The 18,682-nt window shown below is 41.4% G+C and overlaps 1 protein-coding gene across 1 annotated transcript in view; it reads right to left on the bottom strand.

The window, feature by feature from the left end:
- LAMC2 (laminin subunit gamma 2) overlaps positions 1-15,115 on the bottom strand; it is a 55,970-nt gene extending 40,855 nt beyond the window's left edge. The window contains exon 1 of the mRNA XM_077157199.1: positions 14,865-15,115. Within this exon, the coding sequence (XP_077013314.1) occupies positions 14,865-14,943 (79 nt within the window). The 5' untranslated portion in view covers positions 14,944-15,115. The remainder of the gene's footprint in view (positions 1-14,864) is intronic.
- Positions 15,116-18,682: the final 3,567 nt, after the last annotated feature.

The raw sequence follows: 18,682 nt of genomic DNA, 5'->3' as shown, positions 1-18,682 counted from the left end.
GCTGGATCACACAATGAGCCAATGCCCTCTCTGTCCTCGGTGTCTTTTGGGAGCAATCTCAAAATAAATTGCAAACCTCTTATTAAGTCTTTCTTACTCAGAACATACTTTTGCTGGTAATCAATTCCATACGGACAGCTTGTCAAAATATACTTATTTTGAGCAATATTTTCAAAGTAGATTTATCATCTTTCTATACTACCCCTCCCCTTACGTCTTTTCTCCTCTACACTTCTCTGAAAGAACTGGAGTTCTTCCTGTTATCCACAGCGCTCAGCGGCATGCATGACAGTTCCAGAAAGGGCGTCCCAAGCCAGCATCTCTTCTCCAGAACTGCACAACAGGTGGAAAGTCTATTGCCAAAGCATCCTCCTTGCTCTCAAATGAAGCTTCCTTAAAGGGCACAGGCTACGCTGGCCAGAGTGAGGAGATAGAGATGGGCTTCTTGTTCGGAGAGTGTATTGGCATCCTGTCCATGTGCAGTGAGAACTCCACAAACACACCCTCCCCAGCCATGCCGGCGGGACTCTTGACGTTACCAAGCTGTGCTTAGCTCAAACACCTCGCTGTACTGTACACAGCTAAGTACTGAGTCTTCCACACATTTGCACACGGAGAATGAGGGGAGTGAGTTTGCTCCTTTTCTATGGAGTGGTTCTTCTCTTTACTGATGTACTTGAAGCATGGAGTCTCTCAAACCATCTTCCAAATAGAGTAATGCCTCTAAAAGCAATAATGATTCTCACTTTGGGGGGAGGGGGGAATTTGTACTTCCAAACATAAAGTCATATAGGAATGGTGCCTACCCTTTTTTTTGCATGGGCAGGTACCAGGAAATGAACCTGTGTCTCCTGCATGGCAGGAGAACTCTGCCCACTCAGCCACTGTGGCCGGCCCTAATGCCTACTTTTTGTTTTTTAAAGAAGACAGAAATATGGCTTTGTGGATGAAATCTACTGATTTTACATGCTAGCAAACAATTAAAAATTACCTATTATACAAATCTCTATGCAAAGGCAGATGTCTGTACTTGACCCTGTACTTCTTTTTTTTTTTTTCTTCAGTTTTTTTTATTTTTCCGCATGGGCAGGCACTGGGAATCGAACTTGGGTCTCCGGCATGGCAGGCGAGAACTCTGTCTGCTGAGCCACTGTGGCCCACCTGACCTTGCACTTCTAATAGGCAGAAATCATATTTTACGCTGTAGAAAAAGGAAAGATGAAGCCCTAGTATGTCACACAATGCTTGGTCCACAGTAGGTAGTCAATGATTTCCATGTGAATAAATGAATGAATATTCTCTTGAACTTCAGGAAACTCCTAGGTGTGTCTCTACCACTGAAAGCATTTCAAATTTTCCCGCATATCTGGACATGCCCTAAAAATAAAAACACACATTTCTACCTGTCACTCTTCTCCATTTATCGAAAGAACGCCATTCTCCACAGGATCCCAGTCCAGAAAGCACCTTTTCTTAGTAATTTATAATACAATGATTCATTTAAGTTAATAGACCCATAATACATTTTAAAATAAGAGGGAATTCTTAATTTTTTTTCACTATAGTTCCCCTCCTTTATGTTTATCCTTATTCAATTTTATGTCGATGATTTTCATTTTTATTTTGTAATCTCTTTGCTATTCTTCCAAATTTTGGGCCACCCACAGACTTCATAAATATGCTGTTTGCCTCAGTGGCATTGGCTCAGGTGTAAATGATAGAAATGAGAAGTTGAGGGTCTTTGAAACTCCACTGACATTACCTGGGTCAACCGTGGACCATTTATTTATTTATTTATTTATTTATTTATTATTTTGTTGTTGTTGTTGTTACATACTTCATAACTTTATTCTGTCTTACAGCTGCATAATATTCCATCTTATGTAAATGTCACAGTTTGTTTAGTCAACTGTCTGTTGATGGACATTTTGGCTGTTTCCATCTCTCGGTAATTGTTAATAATGCTGCTATAAACATTGGTGCGTGGACCATTTATTAACAGTCCTTTCATTCATCCATTCATCCAACAAATATATATTGAGCACCTAATGTGTGCCAGGCTCTGTTCTAGGCACTGGGGATACAGCAGTGGACAAAACTGGTAAAAGCCCCAGTCTTCATGGAGTTTACATGTAAGTGAGGGGATAATCAACAAGACAAATAGATAATATATAAAGAATATTAGGAGAGTGAAATTAGGCTACGGAAAAATAAGTAAAGCCATGAAAGGAAAGAGGAAGTGGGTGGGGGTTGAAAGGGAGGGCTAAAGAGTGCCATATGCTGGTTTGCCATTTTATTCTGTTTTGAGACTTGTGTGTTCCTGATCTTTATCTATTTAACTACTGGTTACGATGTTTTTCTTATACATTATCATGAAATATTTACATAACAAATATATCAAACTACTTGCCTATCATTTTGTCACAGATTTTCTCCTACCCATTCTCTACAGATTCCCTCACTGAGGCATTAAGTTTTACTTATTCTTACTTTTTTCCCCCTTCCTTTTCCTATCCTTATTAACGAGATGTACATTTATTTCATTTGTTTAATAAATATGAACCTAACACCTGATTGGATAGGTGGGCTATGCTGGGGGTTTTGAAAAGAAGGCTTTTAAGACATTGGAATTTCATGACCCAGCGAGGTTTCATAAAGGGGATTACCAATGTCATACTATGACAAATAAGTATATTAAATATATATATTCTTTCGTGAGAAAGAAATTTCCCTAAGAAAGAAAGGATATAATCAGAAAATATTTTTCTCTAAGTCACATAAATTTGGCTTTGCCAAACACTTAATGCATTACCAGCAGTTTCCTCATTTCACCGTGAGTAGGTGGGGGCGGGAGCTGGCATTAAGACATCATCGCATCAGAAAACAGAAACTTATCAAAGTTGTGCCATAAAGGCACCTGAAGCTTTTATACGATCTAGAAGGCCAGGCAGACAGGTGTTTTTCTCCCTGTTTCACTGAACTCTGTATCATAGATCTAGATCCCATCCACTGTTCCTATTTGACCATTCACTTGGACCTGACTCTTTCCAAACCACAGACATCTCTTCAAGGTTTCCTCTCCTCCTCTTTGTCCCCTTGCTCCTATTCCCAGAAATCCTTAGCACTGTCAGGAAGGTTCTCTCCACAGCGAAAGGAAGGCGATCCATCGAATTCACCTACGTATTTCATAAACACATCTGAAATCTATTCATTTTACTCAGATTGTCACGTATTTCATTGAGTGCAGTGTGGCATGGATGATCATTTTTTCTGACTATGCTGTATGCTGCTTTTTTTGTTTTGGCACTTAAGTAGTTATTGCAATAACTATACTAGTACCCAGTTGCTGACCCTCAAGGAAAGACTGCAGGAGCCAGGCTGGCCCGCCCACTCCTACCCACGCTCACGCCTCAGAGTCACAGATCAAAGGAGCTGGAAATCCTCTTTTAACAATGGAGAAAGGTGTGCAGAATCCCTCAGGGCCCACTTTCCAACACTCCCACTCCTCACTAACACGCAATTCCAACAGGTTAGGACAGGAAGCCGAGGGGGAAAGGCTGTTCCCAAGCTGTATCCTTAGGTGAATGAAAGGAAACTGAAAATATTTCCTAGAGTTACGCTTGGGGCAAGGCCTGGGACTTACCGCCCTCTCTTACTGCGGGTCATCAACATCTCATTCCAAATTTCCCGTAGGAAAGATCACCCTTTCCAGGCAAGCAATTTCTTGAAATTTTATCGATTTGACATTAATATAATCCATTTTATATCATAAGATCTTCTTTTTGTTTTAAATTTAAAGACATTCTCTATTTTTTTACCACAGTGCTCTAATTTCCATCTCCATGCAAATTATGAAGCCATCGTGCTTTTTAGTGCTTTCACAATAATAAAAAAACAGCAAAATAAATCATCCAAAACCCTGCAGATTTGACACCCTCCTCCCCCATACCTGTCCCCCACTTCCCCAAATTTATCTCATTCTCTTTCTCTCTTCCTAGCCCAGATTCTAGGCTGTACCCAGCTTCCCCTACCTGGCCTTTAGGCTGCTTATTTCCATTGCCCGGGGCACTCCTGCTCCACCCTCCCTGTGGTGCATTCCTAACAGAACAGCCAGAGCAAGCTTTTTGAAGAGCACAAATGAGTTCCTGCACTTCCCCCGCTGAGAGCCCTCCATCAGCTTCTCCTTCCTCTGAAGGCCCACGGGGTTTATCAGCCTCTCTGTCAGGGCATTTACCACTTCCTATCCCGTGTCATCATCATTTGGGTACAAGACCTATTTCTTCCTTAGCATGCCTCACTTTTGCACCTTCGCAGTCCCTAATACCACTCTTGGTAATGTGATGGAAGGAAGGAAGGGAGGAGGAGGTTAGGGAGGGAGGGAGGGGGAAGGGAGTGAAGGAGGGAAGGGGGAAGGAGGGAGGGAGGAAAGGAGGGAGGGAGGAGGCAGGTTGGAGACCATGAAATCAGTTTGCAGTGATCAGAAGGGGAGGAAGGGAGGGTGACTCTAAGAAAAGCTACAAGAATCCAAGTGTATAGAAATGGCTCAGCCGTCCAGTAGTCCACTCGGATACATTTTGTATCCACAGTACCCAAAGTTGTCATTGCCACATTTAGGGCATTCAGTGTAAAGAAGCTGATGTTTCAATAAAAAAGAAAAGAAAAATTCATGGGAAGATGGGAACAGGAAGAATTGGGTAGAGGACTGTAACGTTTACAATTAGAGGAGTATCTGGGCCTTTTTCTCATGTAGCTGCCCACACCAGGTGAACTATTTCTGCCTCAGGACCGCCCACCGATCTGCGGTCTGTGTGCCCGGGAGCTGCGAGGCTCTGCCTGCCATCTCGCAGGGCAGCAAGCCCAGGGCTGCCCTGGGAGGAGCGGCAAGGGGAGAAGGCAGGCTGGAGACCGTGAGTTTGCAGTGATCAGGCAGCCTTGATGTGTAGTTTGCTTGGCTGGTGTGTGGGAATACCTCAGGAGCTAGGAATTTGAGCGTCATGTTTGAACCTGACAGGGTGTGCTGGCTACTGGTTCGTAGAGCTCTCCTGCTCTGGCTACCCTTTCAGCTGCTTAGTGTACTAATACTGATTCGGTCAAATAGCAGCGAGTATGCATAATAAGTAACCTGTAATCTCCCTGGATGGGTCCAAGAATGAGCCACTTAGAAATGACACTCAATTCTCTACCTTATTTAGAGGAAAGGTGTGTGCCCTGTGCTTCTTTTCCCACATTTCATGCCTTCGTTCCCTCACTGAGACACTGAATCTGTCTTCCTTTTTTGGAACTCTCTTCCCTTGGGATACTAAACTGCCATCCTATCATGTTTCCTCCTGCTGTCTGACATTCCCTGCCCTCCTCTAAATCTTTGCTGGCTTCTCTACCTATCCAAACTCTAAATGCTGGTGTTCCCCAAGGCTCTGTCCTCAGTCTCCAGGGCTCCTCACTCTAAAACCCTCTCCTTGGGTGATCTCAGCCAAGCTTCAGTGACCAACGATAATGTGTTGTTGACATCCCAAGATACTTCCCTGGCCCAGACTCCATTCTCAACACCAGACCCTCACCGTCAGATATCTACTTTACATCTCCAGTTGGATGTCTCAAACGCACACCGCACAAAAGATGTTTAAAGTCAAAATGACAATTATCATCCTTTCAAGTCAGAAACCTGGAAGCTATCCTTACAGTGTTCCCTCCTTCTCACCTTCTCATATCCAACTTACTACCAAATTCCATTCATGTAACACACTGAATATCTCGAGTCCATCCAATTTTATCTACTATGGCCACTCTAGACCCCAACCATCTCTTGCCTATATCCTAACTGGTTTTCCTGCCACTTCTCTTGTCTTTCTCTGCTCAGCAGTCAGGAAATCTTCTGAAAAAAACAAATTTCATTAATACCTCTCTGCTTAAAACTCTCTGATGTCTTTCCTTTACTTTAGGTTAAAGACCAAAATTCCTCAACATAGCCAACAAAGACTTCCGTGGTCTTATCCCAGCTACTTTTCCAACTGAATTTCATATAGCAGTCTCCCACCCGGACATCTTCATCTCTCTCCCATTCATCTTACTCATAGTTTATTTTATGTCTTCCCTTTCTCTGCTTCTTACAATTCTTGCTTTGTAAAGGAAAAGAATCTTGGTGGGGAGAGGTGAGTTGAGATGAATCATTCCAACTCCATCTCCTGCCTTTTTTTTTTTTTTCTAGAGACCTTACATGAAAAATTAAATCTTGATTTACCTTCTTGAATACCATTCTCTTCCTGTGAGTCAAAGCACTGGTCTCAGGTAAACTGACAGCCCTTATATGGTCAAAGATAGCAACTGTCACCTCCAAGAAGCCAGTTAAAATGAAGACCGACATAGGAAGCCCAAATGTAAGTAGCTGGACTCTGAAGTGGTGAACAAAATGAAACTGAGAAGAGTATACTCAGTTATAAAAAATAATAATAATAAATAACTGGTAAATGCTTCTTTGTAGCACAAAAGCTATTGCTGCAAGTATCCTTTAAATAGCAGTCTAGCCTAAGGTTTTCTGTTTTTTCTTTGTTTTGTTTTTTTTTTTTGCATGGGCGGGCACTGGGAAGTGAACCCGGGTCTTCAGCATGGCAGGTGAGAACTTTGCCTTCTGAGCCACCGTGGCCCGCCCTAGCCTAACGTATTTTTAATTATTTTTACAAGACTCAAATTGTACATTACTTATAAAGTCTAAAGCAAGTCATATTTGTCATCTTTAATTTGGTACCAAAAGCACTGGAAGCTATCATTCTATTTGTAGAAATCAAAGCCTCCAAATCTGAGATTCTCTAGAGGGATACTTTTGATATATTATACTTACAGACAATCATGAAAATGCTTACAAGTATTCTCTAGTTTTAAAACCCTCCTATGTGGGGATTTTCTTTTCAAGGTTTAGTATGTTTCTCAGCTTGGGTGAATATTTTAAAACAAAAATCTAAACGTTTCATCATTATATTGGTCTTGAATCTTATAGATGAACTTCTGCTTCCAGTTTTATTTTTTTTAAGGTATGTCACAATATGTTTTCTAATTAGAAAAAGAAACCTGAAATGACACCGCCCTCACTAAGAGTCTTTGAATTGAATCCAGTCGTTTCTCTCACATCTCCCACTGTCGCATTTTAGGCCAAAGCAGACTGAATCGCTGGTGCCATATCCTGCCTGATGTATTTGCTCCCCAACCTGTAAATGCCTGAGCAGTGGCTGGAGCGGGAGGGGCTATGAGGAGAGAGGAACAAGATGATGAAATATGGACAAATCTTTTCAACTCCAAATAGTCTAAGGCCATCAAGATTGAATGAAACATCTCACTACATTCCCTCTTGAATGGTTATGGTTTAAAAGGAGACACCTGTTATCACGAAATGGTCACAGTACATTTCATTACAGTCTAGGCTGGGACATGGTGCCCATGGCCTGTGGAGGACCACACCAGGACAGCACGAGTGCAGACGTTCTCCCCTCACACCCGCGGCACACCGGGGCCCAGGAAGACTGGGGAGGAAAAGAAAGTCCCAACGAACAGGAAGGTTGGGGACGCCAGTCTTTGACTAGTAAAGGATCCAAGGATAAAGGAGGAAGCTGAGGGCTCAATCTGAGTGGGTTCAAAGGTGAAAGGAAAGAGGAGGTTGGGGTACCAGAGATAGAGAAGAGCTTTCCCTCCCCTACACTTGGCACCCTTGAGAGGCTCCATCACGAGACAGTCGTTGCCTCTCCAGTACAATGACTCAGTGAATGTCTGTAGGGAAGATTCTGTAGGAAAGTACTCATCCACCCACATGTCCCCCAAAGCTTTCTGATTCCACAAACACGTCTTTCTGTATTTCTAAGACATCATCTATTAAGAAAAGTATAACTATGTAGAATGGAAGTTTGTTGGTTATTCAAAAAACACAGTGTCTTTTAAGCATTTCCTGTATGACCTAGAAAAGGCGGTCGTATGCCTCTTTAAGAGGAATAGAGAAAGCTGGAATAAAGAAAATTAGAAACCCTGGGACAGCTAGAGGTGACACCTGAAACAAAAAAAAACAAAAGGAAAGAAATCCTGTGTAGAAGGTATGAATAAAGAAAAGCGAAAAAGGAAATTCTGATTTGAACTGAAATGCTCTTTGGAGAGAGTTGGAATGTAAATGAAATGTGATTTTTCTATTGCTCAAATTTGTGTTTTTTTGTTCTTCAAAAAAATATTATCCAATAAATAAACTTTTCTCTTTAACCCTTTCATTGCTCTTATGGATTTTTATGTTTTTATACAAGGAGATTACCCATGGATGATTATCACAACGTCCCTTAAACATTTACAAGCATTTAGGAGCATGTGAATGCTCAGGGGTCATACTAAACACCACTAATTTTCAGCTTTGATTAAAAAAAAATGGCAATTCATATACATTCACAGTGTTAGAAAAATATGTATGGAGTATGCTTATAGCATCTTCCTTAAAGATTTTTTTCTAATCAAAAATATGCATTTGAAAAGGATCAATTAAAAGTATATTCTGCTTACCATAATGTGATTGACTTACTAGCTTTGCATTTAAAGAAAAAAAAAAAAAGTATATTGCTGGGGGTGGAGCGATGGTGGCTCAGTGGCTGAATTCTCGCCTGCCATGCCGGAGACCCAGGTTCGATTCCCGGTGCCTGCCCATGCAAAAAAAAAAGCCATAAAACCGTATTGCTATAGAATATTTGCCTTCCATGCAAGAGACCTGGGTTTGATTCCCAGACCATGCAGCTCTCAAAAACCAAAAAACAAAACTGCATTGCTTGATGTCAGAAAGAAGAAATTAATGAGCAACAATTTTCATGCATACATAAAGAGAAGTTACAAATGTTCCAAGAAGAGGATAGGACTGGGAACAATATTTCCTGCATCTCAGTTAGACAAATGTGCTGCTCCTCCACTGTCACTTCCCACGCCAGGCCAGCTGCGACCACACGCCTGTCTTAGCAGATCTCAGCCTGCGAGGACTCCCTCCTACCCCCTGACCGAGGCGGGAGTGCCAACTTCAGGTTAGCACGGGACCTGCTGCAATCACCAGTCTATCTGAGATAAGAAATTACTTAAATGTTGGTCATTTGTTTTAAAGCAAGGGCGAAATTGGTCGTGACTTGAAATAGAAGGATGTGTAAAGCCTAAGTGGTCAGTGTGCTGACGATGAAACTGACCTGCTCCTAAAGAGAATCCCAAATCTATACCAATAGTCTCTAGCACGGAAAGGAAAAAATAACCTTTGGACACAAGTATGCACACACAGACTCAAAATACCAACAACCACTAAAGAAGAATTACTGGGAAAACAGCAAGTTTTTTTTCCGTCCCTCAACTGTTTTATTTATTTATTTATTTTTACTGAGTCATTTGGTCAATTCCAAGCTGCATAATAATCATTCTGCTATAAAGTACTATGACCGGGCAATTATGTTACCTCCCTGGGTGTCGTTTTCCTCATATGGAAAATGAGAGGCTCTACACAAGGAACCCCTAAAGTCCATTTTCATTTTTTAGTTCTATGATTGTCTAATCGGAGGGAAAAAAATGCCATGAAACGTGTAAAGCTTTTTGTGAGAAACACCAGCTGAAGATATGGATCATCTTATAATGTTTAAGCTAGTTGTGGGTAATGCTTTGGCTGCAATATGATTTTTTTAAGAATGTGGAGATCCATATTCCCACAATAAATAAAAATAAAATCTGGAAACAGAAACAGTTAGGATTCCTTAAATGATCTGCAAGCCCCGAAGGAGTTCAGGGTACACACAGCTTTAACCAACTGCTCTCCACCTCTCCTCTGACTTAGCAGAAGAGAAAGATGGAGTCCTAACACTGATCAGGGTTGAAGGAAGAACATTCTTTTCTGCTTCCATAACTGCGATATCAGCACATGCTTGATGGGGAGGTACATATGCAGACATACAGTCACCCACAGAAACAAAAACTTAGCTTTTAGTTTTGGATATGATTAAAAAATTATGTCATCTACCTGGGGTTACATTAGAACAAAGCCCAGTGATGACTCACTACCTACTAGGTCTAATTTGTGACTAAATTAAAGTATTACAGAATCTGGGGCGCTCCTATTTCTACTTGGTCTATAATAGAAGATTCAAGTCTTTTCCTTCAAAATTTCTCTAGGAAAAGAAAAGTCATACGGTTGAGCCACAAAGAACTTAAATGGAAAAACTGTTTCCAGGACTGCTTCAGTGCCTTAATTTCATGACCACAATTTTCCCATAAATATTGACCACAAATCAGCTTTTCCTCAGTTTTTGAACCAGCAGAGTTAAACCAGTGGCTGCCCCCAGTTTAGGACATTCAGAATTTAATCCTACATAGGCATTTCCAGCTCACATTCTAAAACCATCCTATATTCCTGTCTGCTATATGTACTTGAACATAAGGTTAAAGGTTTCTATTTTTTCCAAAATTATTCCTTGGAGGAGGGAAGGGAAGTCACATTGAAGTCCTTCTAAAATCTCTCATATTTTAGGGCACTTTCTCCATTACTTATTTAAAAAATGAAGTTTTGAATGGGGAAGACATATTAATCTGCAATGAACTCAATCAATGCAATTTTGGATACTTACAGTAAGGAAGAATACAAAGTTGTGTAACACAACTCACATAACTGCATAACCTCATTGCTCGTGTGCTGGAAATTGTCATAAACACAACTTTTCAAGATGATTATACTGTAAGAACACCACATGCAGTTAAGGATAATTTTTAAAACCATTGTAATGTAATGAAATTGGTGTACTTTCCAGAGACAGCATCAAAAACAGACTCAAATAGGACCATATCATCTCAAGCCACCTAGACCGAAGTAAAGAGGAACTGCTAACGTAGTGTTAGGAGTGATAAACACATGAATGCCAAAGATGAATGGAAAGAGTTTAAATATAATTACTTTATGAAATGTGAATGAACAAATACTTCTTAGAATACTGTTTATAAATTATGTGACTTTATATCTGTGTAACTAATTTACCAAATCAAATATAAAGGGCCATTTGACTACTGCATCTATATCACCAAATATTTTCACAGTCAAGTTGGCCAAAAATCTTTTTATTTTTAATCTTCTGTTTGGGAAATTGGAGACCATCTTATTTGGGGTTATCTTTAATTGGGGCATATTCTAGAGAGGAACATATTCTCCAAATCTGTATCTGAATCTGTCTTGGAAGAAGTCTGGTGGATGAGAAGAGACAATGAGAAGGGATTTATTAAATCCAATCAAGAAACTCCCACCTGCTTTGGGTTCATTGTCAGAAATTGCATTTGTTTCAGTGGGTAAAATCTGGAGCACATCTTGGCCTGGGGAGAAGAACTCCTTATTACCTTTCTTGGACTAATGAAAGGAGAGTGAAGAGAAACCCCTTCAAAAATATCACCACTGAAAACTCCAAAGGCAATATACCAACATTCAATATGGGCAGGATAGTTAGTTGTAGCAATGATAACAATATTGACTATGTGTTGTGTTAACTTGGCACTGTGCCAAGTGCTGTATATGCAGTCATCACAACAATTATTATTCTCATTGTAGAGATGAGAAAACAAAGTAGGAAGGGAAGCAGCTTGTCCAGGTCTCAAACTGGTAAATGATGGAGGTAGGATTGGATCCAAGCAGTCTCAGTCCAGTGCTATATTACATCCACAACTTAAATGACAAAATTTATGAAAGACAGTAAACATTCCAGGGAACCTTTCCACTATCCATATCACCTCTTTTCCAGTATTGGGTTTTTGAGAACCCAAATTAATAATCTATAATCTCAGATTCTGAGCTCACCATTCTGTAAGAACAGTTGTTTCAAAACCCACTCAAGGCTGAATGAACAGAGTCACGTTAGTCCCCATTCTTCATGTATGTGCGATTGCATAGCTGAACATCAGCTATTATGCCTATGTTGTTGGAACTCGTTATTTAGCTAACAAAACTCTCCTCTTCCTTGGCTCTCCTTTATCCTCAAGCTCACTCTTCCTTAGTCTCTTCTTCATTGTTTCCCCCACCTCCTTTTTAAGTGTTGAGGTTTCTTTTACCTCTACCTCCCAGGCAATCTCATCCATTGTCAAGGTTTTCGCCTATGGGCTCCCAAAGTTATATTTCAAACTTTTCCTCTAATCTTCAAAATCACAGCATCAGCAGTTCACTGGGGCTGTTGCGTAGCTTCACTGGCACCTGAAATTCAACAGGCACCCACAGGGACTCATTCCCTTCTCTCCGCCCCTCTGTCCTTGCTCCCAAATGCCATTGCTCTTTTACAACCCTCATTTCCTGTAATGGTATCACAGTCCAAACAATCACCCAAACCTGAATGAACTTGGACCCATCTTAAACTCTTCCTTTTTTTCCACACTTCTCTCTTACCCACGTCCTTTACACACACACTGGATCACCAAATTCTTTTGATTTTACTTTCTGGATGTCTCTGTAATCTGTTTCCTTTTTGCTGTTTCCACTGCCATGAGGAAAGGCTGGGTCGTCTCTCGTTTGGATTACTGCAATGATAACTGCACGGTCTGCACGAAAGGCCCTTTACAAACAGATTCTTGCCTACTTTTCTAGTCTTACCCTTATCTCCTCCTCACTCCTTCTCCAGTCATACCTCCCCACCCAAACTAGGGTCCAGACCCTTGGGGCTCCATGCCACGTGTTTTCACACAGCTGTGAGCTCTTGAAGGGGAATCTTGTCTTTCTCACTTATCTCTGGGCATGGAGTTCTCTATCCCTATGATTTTTGGTTCAGGCCCTTTTAAAGAAATGTGCATTCAGGCATTTTTAGGCACTTAACAATTATCTCTCATCCTTTCAACAACTCTATAAAGTTGCGCCATACTACTGCCTTCATGTAAACAGGCAAGGAAACAAACTTCAAGTGGTCAAAGAGCTTGAAAGTTTACTAGTAAGGAAATGGTAAGTGAATGAGCCAAGATTTGAATGCAGTTCAGCCTGACTCTAAAGTTTGTGCTACTTTCACCAAACTCTTTCAAATTGGGAAATATTCCCAATTTCATCTAAGACCATAGTTTCCCTTGCAAGGGAAAACCCGTGAAGCAACGTCATTGTTTTAGGCTCTCATACATGCAGCTTATGGGACCTTTGGGTCCGGGTCACTTTGGGAGGTGGCAAGTACCACACTTTCAGTCTAACTTCCGCCACATCCCAGCATCCTATGAATGGAAAAGTATGTGTTCTCTACCCTAACACCAAAGTTTTCCTATTCTCATTGAACCCCAAAACACAGTCCTTTGAGGAGAGAACTTAATATCTTAAGCAGCCCATCTCCAAGAAAGAAGTGTGAAAACGAACCTCAACTCACTCCTTCTGACTTAATGACCTAGATGGAATAGTTAGAAGCTGATCCATCTTGAGAAGTGAGAGTTTCAGCTGTTCTCTTAAGACTGGTTTTATTAAACAATTGATAGTATCTGAAAATATTTATTTTTGTTATCTAATGCTAACATGCACACACACACACTGAATGATAGCTGAGGGGGAAATTGCCTCAGTAACTACATATCATGTAAAAAATATGCCTCTCTTTCCCTTCTCACTTTCATAATGCGGGAAAAAATATTTCAGCTTAAGAACTCCTAGATGAGTGATAGTTCCATCTCTATTAATAATTGCTTGTTTTCTCCTTTTTTTAAAGTCAGGGTTATCCAGTAGTCGATCAGTAAGCAGTCCTTTTGAATTCTAGTATGCTTAGACTATCCTTACTTTTAGGATGTTTCCACTAGGTAAAGCTATTTATCCTAAACCCAAAGGAACCTACCCTCCACGACCATTTTCATACTTGGTATTTTAAATGGTAGTCAAGGGTGATAGGTTGGAAGGTAATTCCAAGTCTGTCGAATCAATGTGTTAACATGAAATTATGCTCAAATATTATTCTTACAAGATTCAAAAGCAATTCATGCCAGCATCACCCAGCCTGCACAGCAATAAATGGAATGTCTAATACAATTTCATTCGCACATGGACATTCTCTCATGTTCACATGTGCACAAATGTGAAAATGACTCTTCACCTTGGACCTACTTTGAAAGGACTACTGAAATGCTATCAGTTATGGGAAATAATACAAACATGAAAATTCAGAGTAATTATACAGAAAAATATCATCAGTAAAACTAAGTGATAAGGAAAACACCTATTACATGTTGTCATAGCTGACACATGCATACAGTAAATAGTTGCTAGGTTCTCAGAAACTTGTTTACATGACTTCAACTGCTCATGACACACGAGCCATTGGGTGTCCTGGATAAGATAAAATGAGATTTGATGGGCACTCAACAAATGCCTGTCGAATGGCTATCACATGAAAGTACTTGAAAAGTAACATCATGCACAGGTAAATCACTACTAATGTTCCAAGGCTCATTTTCTATCCTAAATATGAAAAGTGAATTCCAGAAGGATTATTGAAGAGGTTCTTTTCCAATCTTCGTGACGTTCGCAGTCAAAGAAAACATTCCTACCAAAATCCCACTAATAAAAACACACATTGGGAAAAGAATTTATATACAACACATGGCTGATTCGACAGGGGCCCCTCGGTCAAAACAAAATGAAAAAGGTATATGTGTAAACTAAGGAAAATCCGGACTGGGCACAATCTCAGTTTCACATTTTTCAAAATTCAGACAGCTTAGTCTATTTCTACTCATTTTAAACCGATTTCAGGAGAAACCTCTACTGCGGGGAGAAGGAGCAAGCTCAAAAAGGTTCTCGACCAGGTAGAAATCCTGGGAGGTGCGTTCAGCCCTCCCTGTCTGCAGAGCGAGGCAGGATCACAGACCGGGGCCGAGACGCTTTCCCGAGGCGCACTCACCTTCCCTCCGGGAGGTGGCCCGGGCCGTGGGCAGGAGGAGCGCGAAGCAGAGGCAGCGGCTCAGCCAGAGCGCAGGCATGGCCCAGGCCGCGCCGTCTGCCGCCGCGGGGACCCGCTGCCCGGCGCCTCGACGCTGGCAGGTTTCGCTCTGCGCTCCGCTGTGCCTTCCTTTTCCTCGATCAAGCGGTTTTATCGACTCCTCTACCTGACTCAGTCCTGACAGGAAGAGAGCTTGTGTTTCAGGGTGTGACTCACCTGTGAATAAGGAGGACCCAGCCCTCAGGAGGCAGACGAACGCACAGCACACACGAGCCGTGCAAAGCGCTCACCCAGCCGTGGGGCGCCCCCCTCGCGGGCACGCACACCGGGCTCAGGCCAAGGGTGCGGTGCGGAGGCTGCGGCCCAGGGAGCCTCCCGGAGAAACGTGCTAGATCCGCTGAGCCCCCCTGCCCGCCCAGAGTGGACCGGGTCAGAATTCACAGAGGCAGAGGTAGAGAGCCTGCCCCTTTCTCAAACTGGCAGGCCCAGACTCAAAGCAAACTCAGAAATATCAGCAGCCCTGGTCAGCTCTGGTCCGAAGGTCTCAAGGAAGGCAAATTAGTCCCAGAGTCCCAGCAAGGGCCTCTCCACTCCCTGGCCTAGGACACTGTGTCTGAAGTGCAGGAGCCCTACCCCAGCCCACCCCCTCTGCTAACATCTCATTCTCTCTCACCATCCCCAGGCCGGACCAATCAGCCTCTCTCTGGGGTCCCATAACTTCCGGACCACCTGAGCATGCATCTCATTAAGTCACCTGGTGACACATCAGCCTCTCTGCGAAGACTGGGTCTCCCTAGGCATCTGGCTGACAGTGGGTACTCAATAAATGCTCTGTTGAATTGACTAAGAAAGAGGATTCCCTTTCAGTACTCCTTTTATATCATGCAGTGTAATTTCAGCCCATTCTCTGTGGGCCCATTAGAAAATGTTTGTTGAGACCAACTTGTGGTTGTTGTCCAAGTCCACTGTATTAGGTGAAGGGAGTAATATTGATAAAACTGCAACTCTTGGTATATCCTAAATTATCCCTTCCCTTAAGGAGGCTGGTGGCAATAACTCAGAAGGGAGGGTGTAAAGGAAAAGGCTTTGGTTCCTACTAGAGATTTAAAAAGTACCAGACGTTTATGCATATGTATATACATACGATCTGTCCAAAACAACCACTCGTATTTCTCATTATCAAGGTCTGCAAAGGCCCTCAATAAACACCCGTTGACTGACTAAATGATTGGATGTTTTTTAGATTGGTCTATGGATGATAATAATATAAGACAACGAAAAACATCATAATACAGTACATAATTACCTAAGGGGGTAGGAATTTCAGTGTATGCACTCAATCCAGACTAGTGTAGATGGACTGGGGTAGCCAGGGATGGCTCTGTACAGAAAATGGAGCTTGAGTGGTGTGTTCAGAAGTTACTGGGCTCTGACTGCAGCACGGGAAAACAACAGGAGAAAGGCAAGTTATTGTGCGCTGGCCGGCATGTACTCTCAATCTCCAACAACAAAAAATGAGGAATCAAAAGGAAACGCCAATATTCTCAACTCAAGCTTGATTCTCTTCTATTCTACCAGGGAGTCAAAGAAATAAAATAAAGATTCTTCTCTCTCAAAACTCACAGTGTCCAATTACTGCTAAAGTTTCAGTGCACAGAGATCAGTTAGGATTTTCCCTTCCAGCAGCTGGTGCAAGGTGGAGGCTGAAACCACGTCTCTGAGTCCCTTGTTTTCCTTGCATACCCATCCATCAGTGTTGTGCAGTGTTCAGCAGTCCCGCAGAAACAAGGCACCCCTGCAAAATAAAGTCTTAAAGATAAATTTCATTTTAGTACCGATCACTCTATTTATAACTCAAAAGTTGGAAACAGATATTTTCATCTCCCATCATTTTTGGACAGTGATAATAATAATAATAACTTAACACATATACATTGTACCTACCATTTGGTGTCACTGTTGTAAGTTCTTTATATATAATAAGCCATTACTCTTCAAAACAATCCTTTTGAGTTAGGTGTATTATTATTTTTTTTTCTTTTTTTTTTTACATGGGCAGGCACCGGGAATCGAACCCGGGTCCTCTGGCATGGCAGGCAAGCATTCTTGCCTGCTGAGCCACTGTGGCCTGCCCTAGGTGTATTATTAAGGCCCCCATTTCACAGATGAGCCATTAGAGGCTTGGAAAAGTCAAGTAACATGCTCAAAGTCTCACAGCTAATAAATGGAAAGCCAGGATTCAGACACCAAGCACTCTAGCTGAAGAGCCCATGCCCTTAACTGCTACATTGTTAATAAACTCTTTGATAAGGCAGGGAAAAAAGACCATAAAAAGACAAATTCACAAAACTGAATGAATTCAACATCCTGTCACTGCTCATTTATCAATAGCCATTATGACTTCCTAAGATTGTGAACCGTTGGCAGACATCATTAAAGTCAAGTCATGACGTATTCTAACAAATATTTCTGGTTTTCCTAAGATGTTAGCTCTGAAAGCTGTCCCAGAGGGCACATGGACCAGGTTAGAAAATGGGCAGCAGGCTCCAGGGCACCAGGTCAACAAGCAGCCTCTTTCCTGTGAACAGTAGAGTATTTTAAACTGTTTTTTAAACAATTAAATGCCCTTAGGCACATAGGCCTGCTCTAGTTTTTCTCAATTCGTACCAATTTTTATTGTCTTATCCTGGGCCTCTTCAAATATTTATACAAGCTGCACAGCTCAGGCTTGAGACCCCTGCTTTGGGTAAATTTCTAGCTTGCTCAGGTACAATGTCAACCTCCTTAACCAATCTAAGAATTCTCTAATGCTGTGCTGGAGTTGAGTGCTCCAATGGTCAAAAGCTAAGACTCCGGAGCAGATTCCCAGGGTCAAACTCTGGCGTCACTGCTCATTGGTGACAGATTATTTAGTTTTCTCTGGGCCTCAGATTGTTCATCTGTATAATGGGGACAATAATAAAACACTTAGCTGATAGGGTTGTGGGAAAATTAAATGAGTTAGTCTAGAAAGTGCTTAAAACAGCTCCAGACACAGCACCTGTGTATAATATGCCCTCTACAAATGTAGCAATTTTAATACTACTACTAATTATTATTATTGTTACTGACTCAGCACCAGTTTTTCCTTGTTATAAGTACTGACAACTGCCACAGGAAAAAGATGGGATTTTTCACCTCAACCCTTCTACTAATTGATTATCTAATCATAATTTTAAACTTCCATGGAACTCTTGGATTAATCCAGGTTCATCTCCAAATTATCATAGAGTTACTTGGAAGTTACTAGTTAATTTGTATTTTTGCTGCATATCTGGAAATTTATTTCCCATTAGATTTGCCTGCTTAATATTTCAGAATGTTTGCATTTGGAACTTCACGTTAAATAAGGAAAGATGGGATCTTATATATGAGGAAAAATGTAACAGGAAAATGGATTTGAATATATTCTTATTGATTATCTTTAATTAACAGGTGCTTTTCAAAGAGGCAACATAACCGGCTTGCTTTTCTGTATGACTCAAATAAATGTTTTTTTTTCCAAATCCTGACAAAAATCAATTGATACTACTAAGCAATAAAAAGGAATGAACAACTGATACATACACATCATGCATGAATCTGGGACACTGTGCTAAGGAAAGAAGCCAGGCACAAAAGACCATATTCTATATCATTCCATCTATGTGGCATTATAGAAACGGCAAAACTACGGTGAAAACAAACCAACCTGCTGGTTGCCCAGGGGAAGGAATCGACTGCCATGGGGAGGATATTTT

The sequence above is a fragment of the Tamandua tetradactyla genome, chromosome 4 (genome assembly GCF_023851605.1).
Source record: "Tamandua tetradactyla isolate mTamTet1 chromosome 4, mTamTet1.pri, whole genome shotgun sequence".
Classification (NCBI taxonomy): domain Eukaryota; kingdom Metazoa; phylum Chordata; class Mammalia; order Pilosa; family Myrmecophagidae; genus Tamandua; species Tamandua tetradactyla.
The sequence above is the reverse complement of the archived record's forward strand: the minus strand, read 5'-3'. Positions and strand labels throughout refer to the sequence as shown.